At 40.8% G+C, this 17,868-nt stretch overlaps 1 protein-coding gene across 2 annotated transcripts in view; it reads right to left on the reverse strand.

Annotated features, from left to right (window-relative positions):
• The window catches only part of FRAS1 (Fraser extracellular matrix complex subunit 1), a 312,542-nt gene that overhangs the window by 44,764 nt on the left and 249,910 nt on the right, over positions 1-17,868 (reverse strand). For both annotated transcript variants that reach the window (XM_088133146.1, XM_088133147.1), the window contains exons 40-52: positions 15,925-16,057; positions 14,240-14,430; positions 13,490-13,643; positions 12,364-12,627; positions 11,690-11,878; positions 10,738-10,857; positions 8,828-9,007; positions 8,383-8,507; positions 8,136-8,276; positions 6,674-6,901; positions 5,950-6,063; positions 3,416-3,566; positions 1,305-1,464 (exon numbers count right to left, since the gene is read on the reverse strand). In XM_088133146.1, coding sequence (XP_087989272.1) covers positions 1,305-1,464; positions 3,416-3,566; positions 5,950-6,063; positions 6,674-6,901; positions 8,136-8,276; positions 8,383-8,507; positions 8,828-9,007; positions 10,738-10,857; positions 11,690-11,878; positions 12,364-12,627; positions 13,490-13,643; positions 14,240-14,430; positions 15,925-16,057 — 2,150 coding nt within the window. The remainder of the gene's footprint in view (positions 1-1,304; positions 1,465-3,415; positions 3,567-5,949; positions 6,064-6,673; positions 6,902-8,135; positions 8,277-8,382; positions 8,508-8,827; positions 9,008-10,737; positions 10,858-11,689; positions 11,879-12,363; positions 12,628-13,489; positions 13,644-14,239; positions 14,431-15,924; positions 16,058-17,868) is intronic.

Below are 17,868 nucleotides of genomic sequence, written 5' to 3' on the forward strand. Positions count from 1 at the left end.
ATTAAGAAGTTAAATTGCAATTTATATCAGTTTAATTAACTTAAATGTGTTTGCTTTCCTCTTGTTTTACTGAAAATGTGAAATCTGCCTTCATTAGGGGCAATTCAATCTAATCAAATTCATTTAATTCAACTCCAGGAAAAAGACACAGAATTCAACTTGGTAAAACCCCAGTTACACCCAACGGATTCAATAATGCCTCTTGAAGTATCTGGTATGTTACCAACAAATCACAAATAAATATGCCAGTTGAAGTAAACACCTATGGGAAATGATTTGTTCAACATATGAACCTTTACTCCACTTCCCCATCTATGGTCCACTTGTATCTCTCTTGTCCTGTATGAGATGTTTGTGATTTCCTTCTCACTTTCCTCTTTCTCCTTGGTTCCTCCTTTTTCCAACTTCTTGCCCCATGGTCTTCTCCCTCCATATATTGCTCCTTTAGATCTCTTCTTTTAGAAATCTTCTTCCATAGCCCTATTTCCTTTAACCGACATGATTTTCCCCATTTTCATATCCTTCCAAAAGCTACCTTCCTCAGCCTCCCATTTTTCCCTTCTTATCTTCAGTACATATTTATTTTCCTCCCTACACGCTAAGGAGGTTTTTCCCTCGTTGTCTTGTCTCACTTTTCTTTGGTCTTCTTTCTCTTCTCCGCTGTTTCAGATACTAACAAATCAAAGTAAGACTCGCTTGAGTTAATTTCAACTCCTGGTGATTACATGGTCAAATCTATGGAGGTTTTTTTTGACAACAATGAGGAAGTAATTTGTTAGTGCCATGTTCTGGGATATTTTTTTAACTTTCCATTCTTCAGTTGACAGTCCTTAGAAGTCTCTCCTGGTCTCCCATCCAAGCACTAACCAAGTCTAATCTTGCTTAACTTCTGAGCTCAGCTAAGGTTGGTCAAGTGCTCCAATTTCATTTCCTATTTTTTTCCCCACTGAATATAGACTTCTTGTCCTGTAACTTTGCTCCTTCCATACCTTCCTGACATTTGATTTTGGAGCCATGAGTCTTTCTAGCATCTTTGCCTTCTAGCAAGAGTATACAACTCATTGTGTCCCATGATCTTCCAGAAGTTTTTACTTCAATTCAAAGTGATTTTTCATATGTGTTTATTTAAAATATTACCCAATTAATTTTTCTGAAGCAAGGTACAGTTAAAACAACAATCTGTGAGAAAGAAGGAACATGCCAGCTGCTGACAATGAACATGCTCTGGCATCGCAACAGTGAGAGTTCAGTCAGATACCTGAATAGTTACACTTCTATGTCATATTAAGAAAAAGCTGGGGTACCTCATATGTTGAAAGCTGATAAGAGACCACTGAATATGGAAGATATTGTCAGTGACAATGCTGGGCTTGCTGTCCTTCACCAGAAACTGAAAACTATCTTCCATCTTTTGAATGTTCTCCTCATGCAGCACATACTGAATCAATCCCAAATTCACATCCTCTGTTAGAAAAAGAGTTCAGCAAATTAATCCAGGAATTAAAGCATTTTTGCATCTTTTACAAACCATAAGAATAGCCTCCATGCTGACCTAGTTTTTTGGAAATGGAACAACCCCTTTTGCTCAAAAATGATTTCACTATATCTCAGCCTATAAACGCAAAATTTTATAAAATGATCTATGTTGGGAAAGCTATTCATTTCATCTAGAGGCTATTGGAGCCTCAACTGAGGATGACTGAAGAAACAAGGTTCTTGGGGCTGCAGTCTCTGATTAAATTGCTGACTCAAGTGAGCAACCAATAAAAGCAAACTTTATTTTGTGCATCATTAGGAAAGAACATGAAAATCAAACTGCCCATATTTTAATTCTTTCCTAAGATTCTATCTGGCCACGCTAGGAATCTGTTCACTGGGTTTCAAAAGGATACTTTGGAGCTGGGGGAAAAAAAAAAACCAGAAAGAAAGCACCAGACTGGAACCATAACATCATAAAGGCAAGTACTGGGATTACAGAAGAACTGTATAAACTGAAGCTTGATATGGATGGGAAATGTTTCTCCTTTTTTCTGAATCTGACAACTTTAGAGGCTTTCCATCAGGATGAAGAGTTGGGAGTTTCAGAGGAAGTAGAAGACAAAAGTTAACCCTAGCAATGTCCTCATGTGATGTACAGATAACCCTATCATAATGAGCTTAGGTTCTATCTCTGGATGCTAGATCAATCCAGAAATCATAGTTTATAAGCCATGGTTATAGCTTAGCATGGTGCATGACCCCCTCAATGGTGGCTTGGTCCAACAATTATGGTTAAATAAACCATGGCTCACTGAGAGGTGGGAATCCAATCATAGTGATAGCAACTAACTTGAATGGTTTTAAAGGAATAGACAAATTTATGGAGCTAAGGGCATTTGTACATGGGACTTTGATACTATCCACAGATTGGAACCTTGCCTTTATTTTCCATTACCAAAATTCCTGTTGGCCCACTGAACTAATTTACTTCTGTTTCAGGACAAATTGCAAGAATTTTAGTTTCCAGACTGCAGTGCTAGAGCTCTGGAGTTGAGGGTGGAGTGTTTATCTAATGGCAGAAGGTCTTCCAAGTCCTTGGCTCTCCCTACTCTCAGAAACCCCAGGAGTAGGTTTGCAATCAGCTTGGGGGGCAACCACAGAACTGGAGGCCCTGCTTGTCAGAACCAACTTGGGCTATATCATTTAACCAGAAAAAATTAGGTGGGTGAAGGAAATTTCCTAGGTATGGGATTTTGCAATAGCACCATGTTATGTTCATATTGGATGTCTTAAAATTAGTAGAAATGTGGCTTAGTAGTGACTGACTTTTTATTTGCTACAAAAACAAACAAAACAAAGTAAGGATGATGACAAGAGGGGATGCTAGTTGGTTCCCAGTTTTTGCACCCCTTCCCAGCCACCAAAGACAGACTGGTGCGCAGCGTTGCTAAGAAGGCAGGAGTGAGATCACTTTTGGGGTGCCTCAAAAATATTTCTGAAAGTGAAACTGATGGCCATGTGGAAGTGCCCTGAGGCTATCAATGACAACTTGTTAGGGAACAACTGAACATGGTGATTCATCTCCCCTTCTGACTTCAATCTATAGCCACTCTGGAAACAGGATTTTGGAACGGGTACATTTTTAACCTGATCCAGCACAGTCCTCCTTATGTTGTTATATTTATTCTTCTACAAACTTTGTAAGAAAACACAAAGATGGCTCCCCAGATATCCTCCCTGACTGTTAAATTCAGAGTTCTGCTTTGCTATTTTCACTCTTAGGTGGCTTTGTTGCCAACAAAGTAGGTGGGTCATGTTTGGTCAGCTCTGTATTACCCAGATTCATCCAGCATGTCCTTCCATTCCTTCAAGAGAAAAGGACTACACTCAGTAAAGAGGCATGACACTAAAAAGCAAATGCGAAGCTGATTTATACCTTGTGTAAAAGTAGTCACCATCCTTCCTGGCTGTGATTTCTTCTCCACATAACCATGTTTTGGCCCTGTTGTTATTTCATAGATCAGGTGGTTGTCTTCTGTATCAGGGTCCATAGTCAACAGCTCCTTCTTAGTGATGAGATTTTTTGGCTGGATGGAAGACCAGAGACCAGTGAAGTAGAGTCTATAAACACTGAGCTTTAAAAATGAAGGCCAACTAGCACACTCTTTCCTAATCTGGTACCCTATAGATGTTTTGGATTACAAGTACCCTAATCCCTAACCCATATAAATTCTGGAAACTCACATACAACTCACATACAGTTTCCTTTGTATTCTTTTTTTCCCCTTGTGATTGTTCCAAAGCCATCCAGTGAGCCTTGTGATGAAGACTTCAACATCAGTCTTTTTGGTCCATCTGACCCTTGAATCATATATCACCAATGACTATTTAATCAAATCTTTCTGCCTTACCTTTTGGGCATTTGCTATTCTTGTTTGTTTATTATTTGTTAGATTTAGATTCTGCCTTTTCTTCAAGAGCTCAAGGCAGCTTACATGGGGATCATCTTTCATTGCATCCTTCCAATAATCTGGTAAGGTAGGTTGGGCAAGAGAAGATCACTGTCTCAAAGGCACCCATGAGCTTCCATGGCTTAGGGTGGATTTGAACCTCAGTCTCCCTAGTTCTACAACAACGCCTTCATCACTGAGCCACCTTGGCCTTCATCAGCCTTTTCAGGTCTTCTGGCATTGTGCTATTGCCTATTTCTTAATTCCGGGACCGAAATGCAATATCTATCTATCTATCTATCTATCTATCTATCTATCTATCTATCTATCTATCTATCTACCTACCTACCTACCTACCTACCTACCTACCTACTTACTATTGTGCTATTGCCTATATATATATATATATATATATAGAGAGAGAGAGAGAGAGAGAGAGAGAGAGAGAGAGAGAGGCACAGTAGCTTACTGTGCTATTGTGCATGCATACACACACACACACACACACACACACAGAATAGCACAATAGGCAATAGCACAATAAATATATATTTAGCCACCCATCTTTCCCAGAGGGTGACATAGATATAGAAGGAGCAGGTCCCAAGGCAGACTTCAGACCTTCTAAAAGCAATCTGTGCAAAAGTCTTTAAAGCCATCTGCATCCTTAGTTCATTTGTCACTCTTCCCACCACTGATATGTGCGGTGTGTATGAGCACCCTACTCAGCTTGCAATTAAAATCTGTTTCCATTTCTATGCCTCTTCATTGGTGATGGAAGCATCACTTGATTAATCACAGCAATTAATCCATCAGAGCTTCCCACTTTAGGAATGCAAATGCCATTAGCGACGGAATAAGACATCACAGCCTGCAGTCTACTGAACAAGAGCATCGGGTGGGGAGGAACAGTGTTATCAGGAACTTTAGCCTTATAGCTTAAGATGGATGGCTTAGTTTAGCCACAACTGCTGATGTAACAAGCAGCCAAGGTCTATTCCATTCATCACAGTGGCTGGCAGCAGTAAGAGGAGACACACTCACATGCACACACACACATACAAACATACACCATTCAGTCTTTTGCTTGGACTACCTCACTCAACCATTTTTCAGTCAATTTTAGCCAGCAATATTTAACAATACTGTTGTCCCAGAGGAAATCGACAATGAGACACAGCTGTAAGAAAGATCAGCACACATCTGCATCCATGAGCCTGAGAAAGTCAGTAAGGTGAAACCAGAAGCTGAGCAATCCTTCACCAGCAAATTTCCCAAGGTTAATCCTTGACTTTACCCCACCTTAGCAAATGGCTGTGTCCCATTTCTAGGTAAGGCATGGAGCCTCCTTACAGTAAGAGGGATAAGCAGATGGGAGATTGGGCAAAAGGACTAAGACAGCGTCACAGGGGATAAAAATGAAATTATCTCTTTCTTCTTTCTGTCCAGCCTGATGGGCATTTTTTGCTAATTCCAGATGTGCCATGAATGGAATTGTAACTAGACAAATCCATGTAAAAGTGGGGCTGAATTCACACATCATGCTAAGCTGTAAGTCAGAGAGTGATTTACAGTATTACATCATTTGTATACCATCTAGAGTCATGGGGAACAGGGAAATATATAAACACTATAATAAATGAAATTTATTCCATTTGCTTATTTATTCCATTTATGGCTCCCAGAACATCCCCCAGAGTGGCTGAAACCAAAAATGTGGGCCATTTTTTTCCATTCATTTCATACAAGGATGGAGTTGAAAGTGATTCAACTCATGTGTAAATCGTGGCTTATGGTGGAATGTGTTGTGTAAATCTCACCATTGTGGCTTAATTAAGAAACCATAATTGAAACAACTCATGCTTTAGAAAGATGTGTAAAGTCTGCCTGAAATATCCATAGTTGCATCTTTCTATCTTAGAATCAAACAAGGTATTTATTTCTGGTTCTGCATCTTCCTATTTTTTGTGCAAGTTAAAAAACGACAGTTGTCTAATTTGAAACAGACATAAAAGCTCACCTTGCCATTCATATATTCCAACCACTGAAGACCCAAGTTAGTGACAATTCTTGGAGTTCCATCATCCACTGGGAGAATTTCTACTCTAAACCGCTGAGGCACAGCAGTCACAATCTGAAAAAAAATATATTCAGAGCATCTATTTCTGCAACGTGAGATTTATCAAACCGGGTAAAACGACTCTATTCCTCTTTTCTACTGCAAGTCACTCAAAACAATACTTCAAAATATACATTATTATTTACAAAGGGTTTTTCACATCACTAAGTTATTTACTATCTCAAACAGCTCCTTAAAAGAAATACAGTCCTTACATGCAATTTACAGATATAAAAGATCAAGCCACAGTAATTTATTAAGAGAGCTGGTTATGGCTTTCCTTAGACCCTTTTCCACTGCCTTTCCAACATGTCAGGGAACAAAAGCCTTCATTGACTTGCTAGCTTTCTATATGCAAGGGCCTAGAGCAGTGTTTCTCAACCTTGGCAACTTTAAGATATGTGGACTTGAACTCCCAGAATTCCCCAGCCAGCATGGCTGGCTGGGGAATTCTGGGAGTTGAAGTCCACATATCTTAAAGTTGCCAAGGTTGAGGAACCCTGGGCTGGAGAAAACTAAGGCTGCATTTCTTACCTCACCATCTGAACAGCCACAAGCCACAAGAGGTTGTATCATGTATGTGAAAGTCAATTTGGGTCTACGGATCCCTGCCTTCCCCACTAACCTCTTTCCCATCCTTTGCCACCACAAAAAAGGGATTGGTTCCATCAGACACTGTAAAAGTGAAACGGTCTTCTAAAAAATTGCTTCCATCATGATTGTAACTGATTCTGTTCTGGAATATATCCTCCATGGTGAAGGCATGGGTCTGTTGGTAACGATGCCCGTCATTGGTGAGCTCAATCTGGCCATGACGTGGGGGCTGCACAATGCTAAAGGTAACAGACTTGGCCTGCATACAGAACAAAATGTGTGAAGAGCAACAAGAGTTCACATCACATTGTAAAGGTTAGTTCACAGACTGATAAAGATTCAGGAGATGGTAAACCGGCAGCTGTAAGGTTCTCCACTGTCTCCAAAGAGGCCCACCTGGCCACCGCACTGGAAAGCAGTTTAGAAGAAATGGAGCACACTTCTGCCCTAAGGTATTTCAGGGGATAAATTCATTCTGTATGAATAATAATTCAGTTGCTGAAATTATTCCGTGACTGTAACTGCATCCTTTCCTGTTCAATAAATTTTGTTAATGAAGACTCAGCGAGCAACTCGTTTAGAAGATGCAGACGCCAAAAGCTGAACCATCATGCTAAGCTGTAATATGGTTGGTTAGCTTTAGCTTAGTGTAATGTGTAAATGTGACCAACAAGGCATGGTTAAAACAAACTAATTCCTGCCAAGGAATCACCCTGAAAACGTGTCTCAAGACACCATCCCACCCATGTCATGGAGTCACTTCTGTCATTGCATTCTCTGCAGACAAAATCCAGATCCCGTTACATCCAGTTCTCTGTAGCCTCCAGTCTTTCGTTCTTTATGCATAAGCAATTTATGAAACTCAGCCCTTGAGGATCGACAGGCTGTTATTGCCTCAGATGGCTCTGAATAAGGATTTGATAATTTCATGGAAGTTCAATCTCTCAAAGGTCTATTAGTTCTGCCAACTAAACAGAACCTCCTGCTCCAGAGGCAGAATATTACATCAGCAGAGAAAGTATTTATTACTAAATATATATAGCATCTTTCTGTTTGTCCCAACATTCAAGGTGGCTTATAACAATAAAAAAATTATAGCATATAAGCCAGCCATGGCGTAGCGCAGTCTGGCTGGGGAATTCTGAGAGTTGAAGTCCACACATCTTAAAGTTCCCAAGGTTGAGAAACACTGGTGTAGTGGTTAGGCATTGGGATGGCATGGGTTGCAGTCCACCCTCAGCCATGGAAACTCCCTAGGTGATTTTGGGTCAGCCCAAGGTATCTCATATTTTTCTTGTGGCCAAAAATAGGAGGATGGAGTGCTATACAGATGGTACCCCCTTGAGTTCCTGAACAAAAGGTGGGATATACGACTTATACATAAGTGTTCCATATGACAGTCTACTTCCAGGGGAACACACCACTTGATGGAAACTAGAATTTCCACTCCTGTTATAGTCCTTCAAAGAAGAATAACACAAAGAGATCTTCACCTCTGTGTCTGCATCGGTGGCTTTGAGCTCAAATTCTGTGATGGTTTTCCTCACACCTTCTTGCACAGTCATACCAACAGTCTGCACAACAGGCAACGAATCATCAATCGGGTTAATAGTGATTTCAAAATTCTGGGTCACCTGTTGGAAGAAAGATTGGGATTATGAACCAAATCATTCTGGTTGGACATTGCCTTTCCACGGACAAACTAATCATTTTTTTGGAAACCAGTAAAAATTCACTGACCTCCTGTATGCCATCCGAAACGGTGAAAGTGAACATGTCAGCATGTTCTTCAGCCTCGTTTGTATGGATGTAGTGGATGCTGTGGGAGATAAGGTCTGCTTGTTGGAAGGAGCTAATCCTTCTGCCTAGAAAACAGTAGCAGAAGCATCCACCAGGTGTTCTAAAATTCCAAGTCTGTCCTCCAGCCCAAAGAATTACCTCCCCCATTCCACTTCAAACTTGCTTTCAGAAACTCCCCATTGCGACACAACACCCTTGGAGTGCTTTCAAATGTCTCTGGTGGACATATTTATCCATTCATTTATTAACACTGTCAGATTTTAAAAGAGAAGCTCCAGGCATCATGACTTCTCTCACTAGATAAATCAACACAATTCCCTTATAATTCCCCATGGATTCAGTAATATGGGAGGTTTTGCTCCAAAACCAGTAACTATTTGCAAACCTGGTAATGCAGCATGCTCCAAGTGTCCCAGCTGGGGCTGTTTAATAATCCTGTATAGGAGATCGCTGGATTCACCACCCTGCTCCTTGGCTGACAACTCAAAGGTGGTGATTTTTTTCACAGAATTTTCATCCAGGGTTAGCCCAGTGTTGACAGTGATGGACAGAGGCAATCGATCCCCTGGGAGCAGTAAATATAAGAGGAGACATATACAGGGTCAGATCCTAGATCCATCTATTGTGTCACATGTGGACAAGTGGAGGGATTTGGGAAGTTCACAAGTCTCAACTGGAGGATCAAACCTATTCTAGTATTCAAGGTTTGCTGCTTATGATTCAGGAAGTACTATGTACAGTACACAACCATTGGTAGCCACTTGCAGACCCCTTTAAAACCATCCAGTTGGCTGCTACTCCTACAACTATTAGCAGTGAATTTCATAGCTTACCTAAGCACTGCATGAAGAAGTATTTCCTTCTGCTGGTACTGAATCTCTCTACATTTAGTTTCAACAAATAGTCTCAAGTCTAACAAAGGAAGGAAAACCTAACCCCCTCCATGTTATCTATGCCGTACATAGTTTTATACCTCATGCCTTTTCTCATTTTCTTTCATTCCAACCCAAAGAGCCCCGATTGATGTAATCATTCCTTATAAGGGAGCCATGCCAGCCCCTTCATCATTTGATTGTCCTTTTTTCATGTTTCCCAGTTCTATAATATCCCTCTTGAAATGCATCAATGAGAACCGTACATCGTGTATAAGTGCAGTCTTGCTATACTTTTGTAACACTGGAGACAACAGGAATAAGACCATTTCCTTTCTTCTCCCTTTCTCCTTGTTGTTTTCTAACTATTTTACTCAGTCATTCTAAACTAGGTTGTCTGTTGCTTGACTGCAGAGATCTTAGTCAACTAATTGTTGGCTCTTCCATCTCTCCACTACTGTCAAGGTTCAGTTGAGGGTGCAAGAGCAATTGTGCAATTACAGAACTTCTGACTTTGGATCCTGAGTTTCATAGGGTCCATGTTCAGATTGCCACTTAACTTCACCAACAACATTACATTTCTCTATTACCTCCTCTCAAGGCATCTATTCCACAGTTTCAACTATTCCACTAAGCTGACAGTTGAAGGAGAGAGGGGCATTTAAGGAGACATCACTACCAAAAACCCTCCCTAAGCAAACAAACATTTATCAAACCTGGTTTATTTTAAGTACTCTTGAGTGTGTCCAGTGTTGGATTTTTAAATCAATGCCAATTACAGGACAGTCATGACCACAGGAATAAAACAGAGTTTCTCTCTGCTGCTACAGTGCTAAAATGCTTTACTTTACAAGCACAATTTAAAGATACTTTTTAAGGTGAAAATAATTATGTAATTGTGTACCAATGCTTGTATTAAAAGCATTTTTCAAAAATAATTGGGGAACATTTTTAGCTAGAAAAGTGATCTTTAGATGACTAATTTAACCAGTTAATTCAGTTCTAATTTTCAAGTAACACAGTTTAGTTAACATAGTGATCAATTTTCAGGAAAGCCAGAACAGGGTAGATTTCTGTTTACTCCTGATTTAATATCTCAGAGGAAATTCCCCCAGGATATAAAACTAATCTGTGGAATTCTGTGACAAATTATATAGCGATATACAAATGATTGTTCTTTGGAACATCCATCAGTATTAAGCAGAATGCAGAAGGTAAGATGCTGAGATTCTGTGTTAACTTCAAAGCCTCTATCATCCAAATCATAATGATGTGCAGCCCCTTTATGGTGGTCTTCATAACTGAGTCTAACCATCATACTTGGTGGCCGAAGTCTTTTCCAGAATTTCCTCAATTCTAGTTAATAAAAGCCACCCTCCGTCTTGAGAAAGAAAGCAAAGCTGTGACAAGATTGTTGCCTTACCTGTTATGTTAACTGAAAATTCCAAGTCTACCATTTTGTTTCCCTCTCCATCTGCCACATCAAAAACAAAAACAAATGTCCCAACAGGTTCTCCTTTCTCATGGCTGTATTCCACCTGTCCTGTAGTAGGAAGTCAGAAGGAAAGAACAGAAGGAGAACTTAGAACATCTGCAACCTATCTTGCATTATTGTGTTTTTCTGAAGTCTGTAACCAAGTTCTCTGTGAGATGATAAACCCATACACAGACGCTGGCTTTGATGCTCTATGCTGCTCAGCTGGGCTCTTCTCTTGACTCTGTCCTTCAGGAATGAATCCTGCCCAAATTTCTATTAGCTCTTTTACACACTCCTATTTTGCAGATAACTCAGCATATTCCTCTTTTGTCCCATGGCCTGTTGTCATCAATTGCCAAATACCACAGAAATGACCAACAAACAGGGAACATCTGAGCTAAAACATGAATTCCACCAGTTCTGAGATCCCTGCTTGTCTCTGTGCACAGAGATGGGAAGATAATCACAACAAATTTTTGGTACGTCATGAATATTCCTGAAAAGAAACTTATCCTGCACCTTTGAGGGGTTGAAAGCCTTCATTAGCCACCTTGGATTTTTAAAAAGGTAACCCCTTATTTGCATGCAAGTTACTGTAAATAACTCCTACAACTTCTCCGTTTTCTTCTCCTCTCTGCAAATCAGGCCCAAAAAAAAAAAAAATCACAACCCAATACATGTTTTTGAAGCAGCAAAGAATTTCATGAAAGTGGAGTACTTTTTAGTCACCACTTTGTGGTTCCCTCAAGTATTACAGAAGTCAGTCCTTTTTAAAACAGACCGTGTCAAGTTTGTGCCCAAGATAAATCCAAAAAATTGAAAAAAACCTGTAACCCCTTGCTATCCCACCTCAGAGATCAATGTCAGAATTTTACCTATTAGAATGGACAGCACCCACCTTTGTTTATATCAGCCTGTGTGAAGCTTTTTACTGGTCCCTGGACGGAGATCTGCATCAAAGAATCTCTTTTATGCAGGCGCAACACTCCAACGGTTGGGTCCTTTTTCATGATGTATTTGATGGACAAGTCATCTGAGTCAGCATCTGTGGCTCTTAAATGCTGGTTCGTAATCACTGCCACAGACCCTAAAGATGGACAAAAACAAAATTAATGTTTTTGTTTAGTTATTCTGGGAATAATAGTTTATTTATTGGTTTATTTGGTGCCTTCGAGTCAGTGTTGACTCCTGGCGATTGCCTGGACTGGGCCTTGCAGATTTTGGAAGTGGTTTGCCCTTGCCACCTTCTTCCTAGGACTGAAAGAGTGAAAGCCAATTGGTTGAAGTTCTCTACACTCCGTTATTAGCTAGTTTCAATTATTTAGCTGAGTATGTTCTCTGGGAGCCCCCAGCCAACTTGCATACAAACAATACCGCACTGAATGCATCTGAGATTTCTAGATGGTGGGAACAATATAGAGTAATATGGGTGGGCTTCCAAGTGTGTTGACTAGCAAATGGAAAAGCTGAGGGTGTATGTGACATCATGACAGCAGGAAGTTTAGCTATTCAGGAATTTTAATAAGGGGACTTCAGAAAAGCATAATCAGAGGTCACTTCTTTATTTTATACCAGCAGAGAGTTGCAGGCCTCTGTTCACGACTAATGTGGGGAGGTCCATCCTTGGCGAGGCTACGGCAAACTCCACTTTCCCTGTCTGTATGTGGAGGCCATCCGAGAGTGAAAACTGGAACTCATCGGTTTGGGCTAGCAAACTGTTCAATCTATAAATGATCAGTTCATCCAGGACATCCTGGTAGGTGAAAGTCGATCCCTCAGAGAGAGCTTGTCCATTCTCCAGGGACTGCAGATGAGATTCTCTCTTGTACAGATATCCTGAGAATAAGTAGAGAATTTGGATTAGTTCCTCACAGACCACTTCCTCCCTATTGCCTCAATGTCTTAATTCTATTCCTAATAATAGATACTTACTCTTCACAGTATCTTTTATGAAAGGGTTATATAACCCTTTACCACAAAATAAAGACAATGGCAATATAAGAATCCACACACATCTTTTAATCCATACTATATAAAAACCCCAAATAGAAGATTTTTCAATAGCATATGTTATCAAGTGGGTCAAGCTAGTTTTTATCAGCAATGGCCTTCACGTATCATGCTAAACCGTGATGTGGGTTCCTATTGATCTCTGCTTATTACTTTGTTTCTTGTATTCTAAAGCCTAATAAAATGAAAAAATGAAATGATGACCAGTATCCTATCTTACAAAAGGATGACATCAATTCATAGAGCATGATTTTCCAGGAGTGATTATTCCAAAACAGAACCTCTATCTTAAAAAGGAGCCTACTTCTGTCACCTGACGCGACAGGAAGACGAACTCCACCTTCTTCCAAACACCTTGGCAGCTTCTTGGAAGAAGCAAGATGGCTTGTCTCTGAGCATTGTGAAAGGGCCTTGGTCTGACTCAGGAAAGTAATTCTAATTTATACACTGTGACAAAACTGCAGGTCTCAACTGAACTGCTGAGATTTGCTACAAACGTGAGCCACAGCTTCTTCTGAAAGTTCCATGCAAGTTGTTTACTTAATTTGGCAAATAAAATTAAGGAGATGGCCGACTAAGCCATGGTTTGAGAAGGGTGCTTGCAGCCAAGAGCTGCTTCTAGCAGTGAGCATACTGAAAAATAACTCTGATGCATTTCATCAGCATTACATAAAATAATATGTCTCACCATGAATGGGTGCCTTGGTTACCACGAAAACCAGAAGATCATCAGGAGTGTCTAAGTCCCTTAGCCTCAAGGAGGAATTTCGGATCACGACTCCTGTGCTTTCCTGCACACTGATGGCTGCCAGTTGCAACTGAGGTGGCTCATCATTCAGGCGCTACAGAGCAGAAGGAAAACCACGAGAGAAAAATGCCTTTCAACAAGTTTCCTTGAAAAGGAAGAGGAAAGGCCACTAGAAGCTACAAATGCTGGAAATAGGTTGTGGAAGTATAACAGAGCCAACACTGTACATTTGAATGGAAATCTAATTGGAAGCATGTAAAGCATCAAGGTATTTCACAAAATAAACCAGCAACCTGAATTCGTGTTTTTCTGGTATTGTGTATTTGCATTAAAGTGTGCAAGAACTACCACTGCTATTGGATAATGTGTTTGTGTGCATGTATAAGTGTGTGTGTATACCCGTTTGTGTGGTATATATACACACAGAGATGGAGAAAGAGAGAGACTTGATTCACATCGAGCCATGATGTGATTTGTTGAGTTTAACTTACTGACTTGTAACCTTGACAATTATCAGCATCAATAACAAACATGGTTTGTGTTTTAGATGAGGTGTGAATGGAGTCAGTTTTGGCTTACTCAACAAACCATGTTTAAACAAACCATAGATTAACACTTTGTCCAAACCCAGACACTAACTCTGCTATCACAATGGTTTGCAAATGAAAACCCCAAGCTGAATTCATTTACCTTAATAGTGATGTTGACACTGCTGGTTTCTGATTGGCTGAAGCCATCACTGACATAAAAGCTAAAGGTGTCCATTGATGGTTCAATGCTTTCATGGACGCTCTGAAAGTAATAAATACGGTTCTCCACCACATCTTGAAGGGAGAAGGAAAAATCGGAGCTTGCAGAGTTTCCAAAACCAAGGCGCCTACCTGCAAGGAAAGTGATGCCATATGAAAGGTTGTTTTTTTAAAAAATTATTTTGCTTTTTCCTTAAGCAAAAACAGTAACTTGATTCTTTGTCAAGTTTTTGCATATATAGCAAACAGCACTCCATAGCAAATTATTCTGTGGTTTAATTATGCACAGCAAAAAGAAGAGCTTCTTAGATATTAGAAAAAACCTTTCAGGCTAATCATAATATAAAGCAGATTTACATCAAGGGTCATCAATACAGTACCCAGGAGTATCATTAAGATGGCGAATTGCATCACAGGTATGGCCCGAATCTTACAAGACAGCCCATACTTCAAGGTTTCTGTGTTCGTACATGAGATCTCCCATGTTTCATCCATTTTTTTAAAATTAAAATTTAGTTTAATTTAGTTTAAAATTTTGAAATTCATTTGCTTATTTTAATTTTCTGGTTCCTGCCACATCACACAAAACCATGATGATGATTACCACCTGAAATGGCTGCTAATGCCTGCCTTATAAGAATGAAACCAAGTAATTCCTGAGCATGCGTACATGTCCTCCAGTGCATAGAGAAGGAAATCAGAAGCTTCTTTTTCTGTTGGAGATTAACCACAGTTTATCTGCTCACCCAATCCCTAAACAGTGATCAGTTTTTACTATGGTCAGTAAAAAAAAAAAAAAAAACAGCTTAAAATTGTCCTGTTTCTGCTAACTGTAATTAAGATTAACCACAGGTTCAAGCCATGGGTTGGAATGTGGTTAATCTAAAAAGGATTCAGAAATTTAGGAACAACTGGGTGGGGGTGAATGGGCAGGAAGGTGCATGAAGTCCCAAGCCAGGCTGCCACCCTGTAGATATTAATTGGAAGGAGGCAACGCCAGAACCACAGGTCATGCAGAGATACAAGAGGCAGCCTCCTCTGCCAATATCTACAGTGGAACCTCGGTTCACGAACTTAATTCGTTCCGCGACTCTAGTCGCGACCCCAATTGGTCGTGACCCGAAGCAAATTTTCCCATAAGGTTCAATGTAATTACCGTTAATCCGTTCTGGCGTGGAGGACAGGGAGGCGGCTATTGTTTGGAGGGAGAGTCCCCCTCCCTACGACCACATGTCAGGGGCAGAAAATGGCCGCGGACCACGTGTCAGGGGCGGAAAAATGGCCACGGACCACGTGTCAGGGGCGGAAAAATGGCCGCGGACCACGTGTCAGGGGCAGGAAAATGGCCGGGGATCCTGTTCGTGACCCAAGGCGGAGTTCGCAAACCGAAGCAAAATTTTGTGCCCGGAGCTGGTCGTCACCCGAAAAGTTCGTGAACAGAAGCGTTCGTAACCCGAGGTTCCACTGTATTACGCTTTCTGCAGGAGGAGCCTTCCATCATTTCATGACTTAAATTTGATGGTCCATTATCTTGGGAATTATTGATAAGAAAATTAGACTCTGCCTGATGTTCAACCTTAGGAATCTTCTCTACTGTAATAAACTCTTACAGAAATAGCATCTTACCTGTCCTGGTGTTTTCAATGTACCCATATTTTGGAAGACTTGCGAGTTTTACAACCAAGCCTTCTTCTGCAAGGCCAGCATCAAAGCCAAGGGTGTGGTGAGGCTGGAGTGGTACTCGTCCCCCTTCATCCACCTGAACACAAAAGCAAGCCAAGTTCTGGTCTACGCCGGAAATTTGATTTAGCAATGTTGCAACTCCATGTGGGCAGCCCACAGAACAGGAGCTACTGGTAAATCTCTGAGAAATGTTCAGAGCATTGCTAACAACAAGCTTCTCCCTCTTAGCCCCCACCCCAATCTCTTAATATCCCTGAACTGAAATACTTCGTATGAGGGTCATCCCCAGAATGCAGTTGTATAGCGTGATAAATAATTATTTCTACCCCAAAGACACCATTATGGCTCTACTTCTATAGGCCAACATGTTTCATTTGACTCTGACGCATGGCCCTAGTTAAAAGGTAGATTCCATTGGTATGAAGCCTGCCTGAAGTTGTCCTACTGTTATCCATCGTTGCTTAAACAGCCTAAACCATGATTACCTTCATGTGAATTTTAACCATATGTGAGCAAAGGGTGAGGGAGAAGGTGGAGGTGCAGAAAGGTCTTTCCTCCTCCCCATCAGCTCCTTCTTTCCAGGCTGAAATTCAGACTTTTTTTTTTTTTTGGTGCAACAAGCCACAACTGAGATATTAAAACAGAGTTTCCAAAGGCCCCTTTGTATGACCCCAGCCAATCTAGGTAAGTTTCCCAACCTTTATTTTTCCAACATGCAGGACCATTCAAAAGGAAAAAATAGTGGGGAATACCATTTTAATTATATCTCCTCTGGGAGGAAAATGTCTCAGTGCAGGGTTCCTCAACCTTGGCAACTTTAAGATGGGTGGACTTCAACTCCCAGAACTCCCCAGCCAGTCTGGGAGTTGAAGTCCACCCGTCTTAAAGTTGCCAAGGTTGAGGAACCCTGTCTCAGTGAGTAAATGCATGCTTTAATGAAAAAGGTCCCAGGCATTTCTTGTTAAAGGAGGGATGAAGAATTTGTGGCCCTGAAGAACTGCAACTCTTAGTCTCTGTCCTCATCAGCCATCTGGCTGGGGTCAGCAGGGCCACAGGTTCTCTCTGCCTTGAGTTCAGGGGTATCTGTGGGGCAGGGTCAAAAAAATCAGATGGTACCCACAATCATACACTTGAAGCCTTTTTACATGAGTCATATAGCACACATAGAAAATGGGTCTGTTTCAATCACTTGGTCATGGCTGCCATATTGACTTTTTGTCTCTCCCCTTCCCAAGTTAAAAAAAAAAAAAGATATGAGCTAATAGAGCTGCTACCAACTGGAGCAAAGCAGTGATGAACAATCCATGGCTTGTGGGCTGTAAGCCATGGAGGTCCTCCTTTTTGGCAGTGACCAGAGTTTTCCAAATTTGGCTGTGGATGGATTTCCTGCCAATTTCTGGCAGATCAGAAAAGAAATGATGTGCATTCCATCTCTAGAAAGGTTTAGTGCACTTAAAACTGCTCCCCCCCCAAAAAACCTAGAGAATTCCACCATTTTTTAAAAAAAATCAGGAAACAGGTAGGCCAATTTGCATGACAGCATGATGTCACTGACCATCTCTCAAAAATTCTAAGCAATGATCTGTGACTGTTAGTTACCAAAATGTTGCATTTCCCAGGACAACACCGTTCCGGTACAAATAAAGAAGTAATCTGGCATAGCGTAAGCATAATGCACATTTCCTAAATATTGAAAGTTAACAAGGGAGCCTTCAGAATTTGTCAGAATGCCAAAACCAGCTCTGTGATATTTCAACCCAAGGCTACCTACTCTTATGTAGTTGTGTGATGTTACAACATGAAAACAAAAGGGGTGGACCTTGCATCATGAACCTCATCTCACTGCTGGCCCCCATGACATCCTGGTTCCCAACTGTCTCCCTTCTC

Source organism: Python bivittatus, unplaced genomic scaffold, assembly GCF_059951505.1.
Source record: "Python bivittatus isolate LINGU-HERP-01145 unplaced genomic scaffold, Pbiv_v1 ctg000070_np1212, whole genome shotgun sequence".
In the NCBI taxonomy this organism is placed as follows: Eukaryota; Metazoa; Chordata; class Lepidosauria; order Squamata; family Pythonidae; genus Python; species Python bivittatus.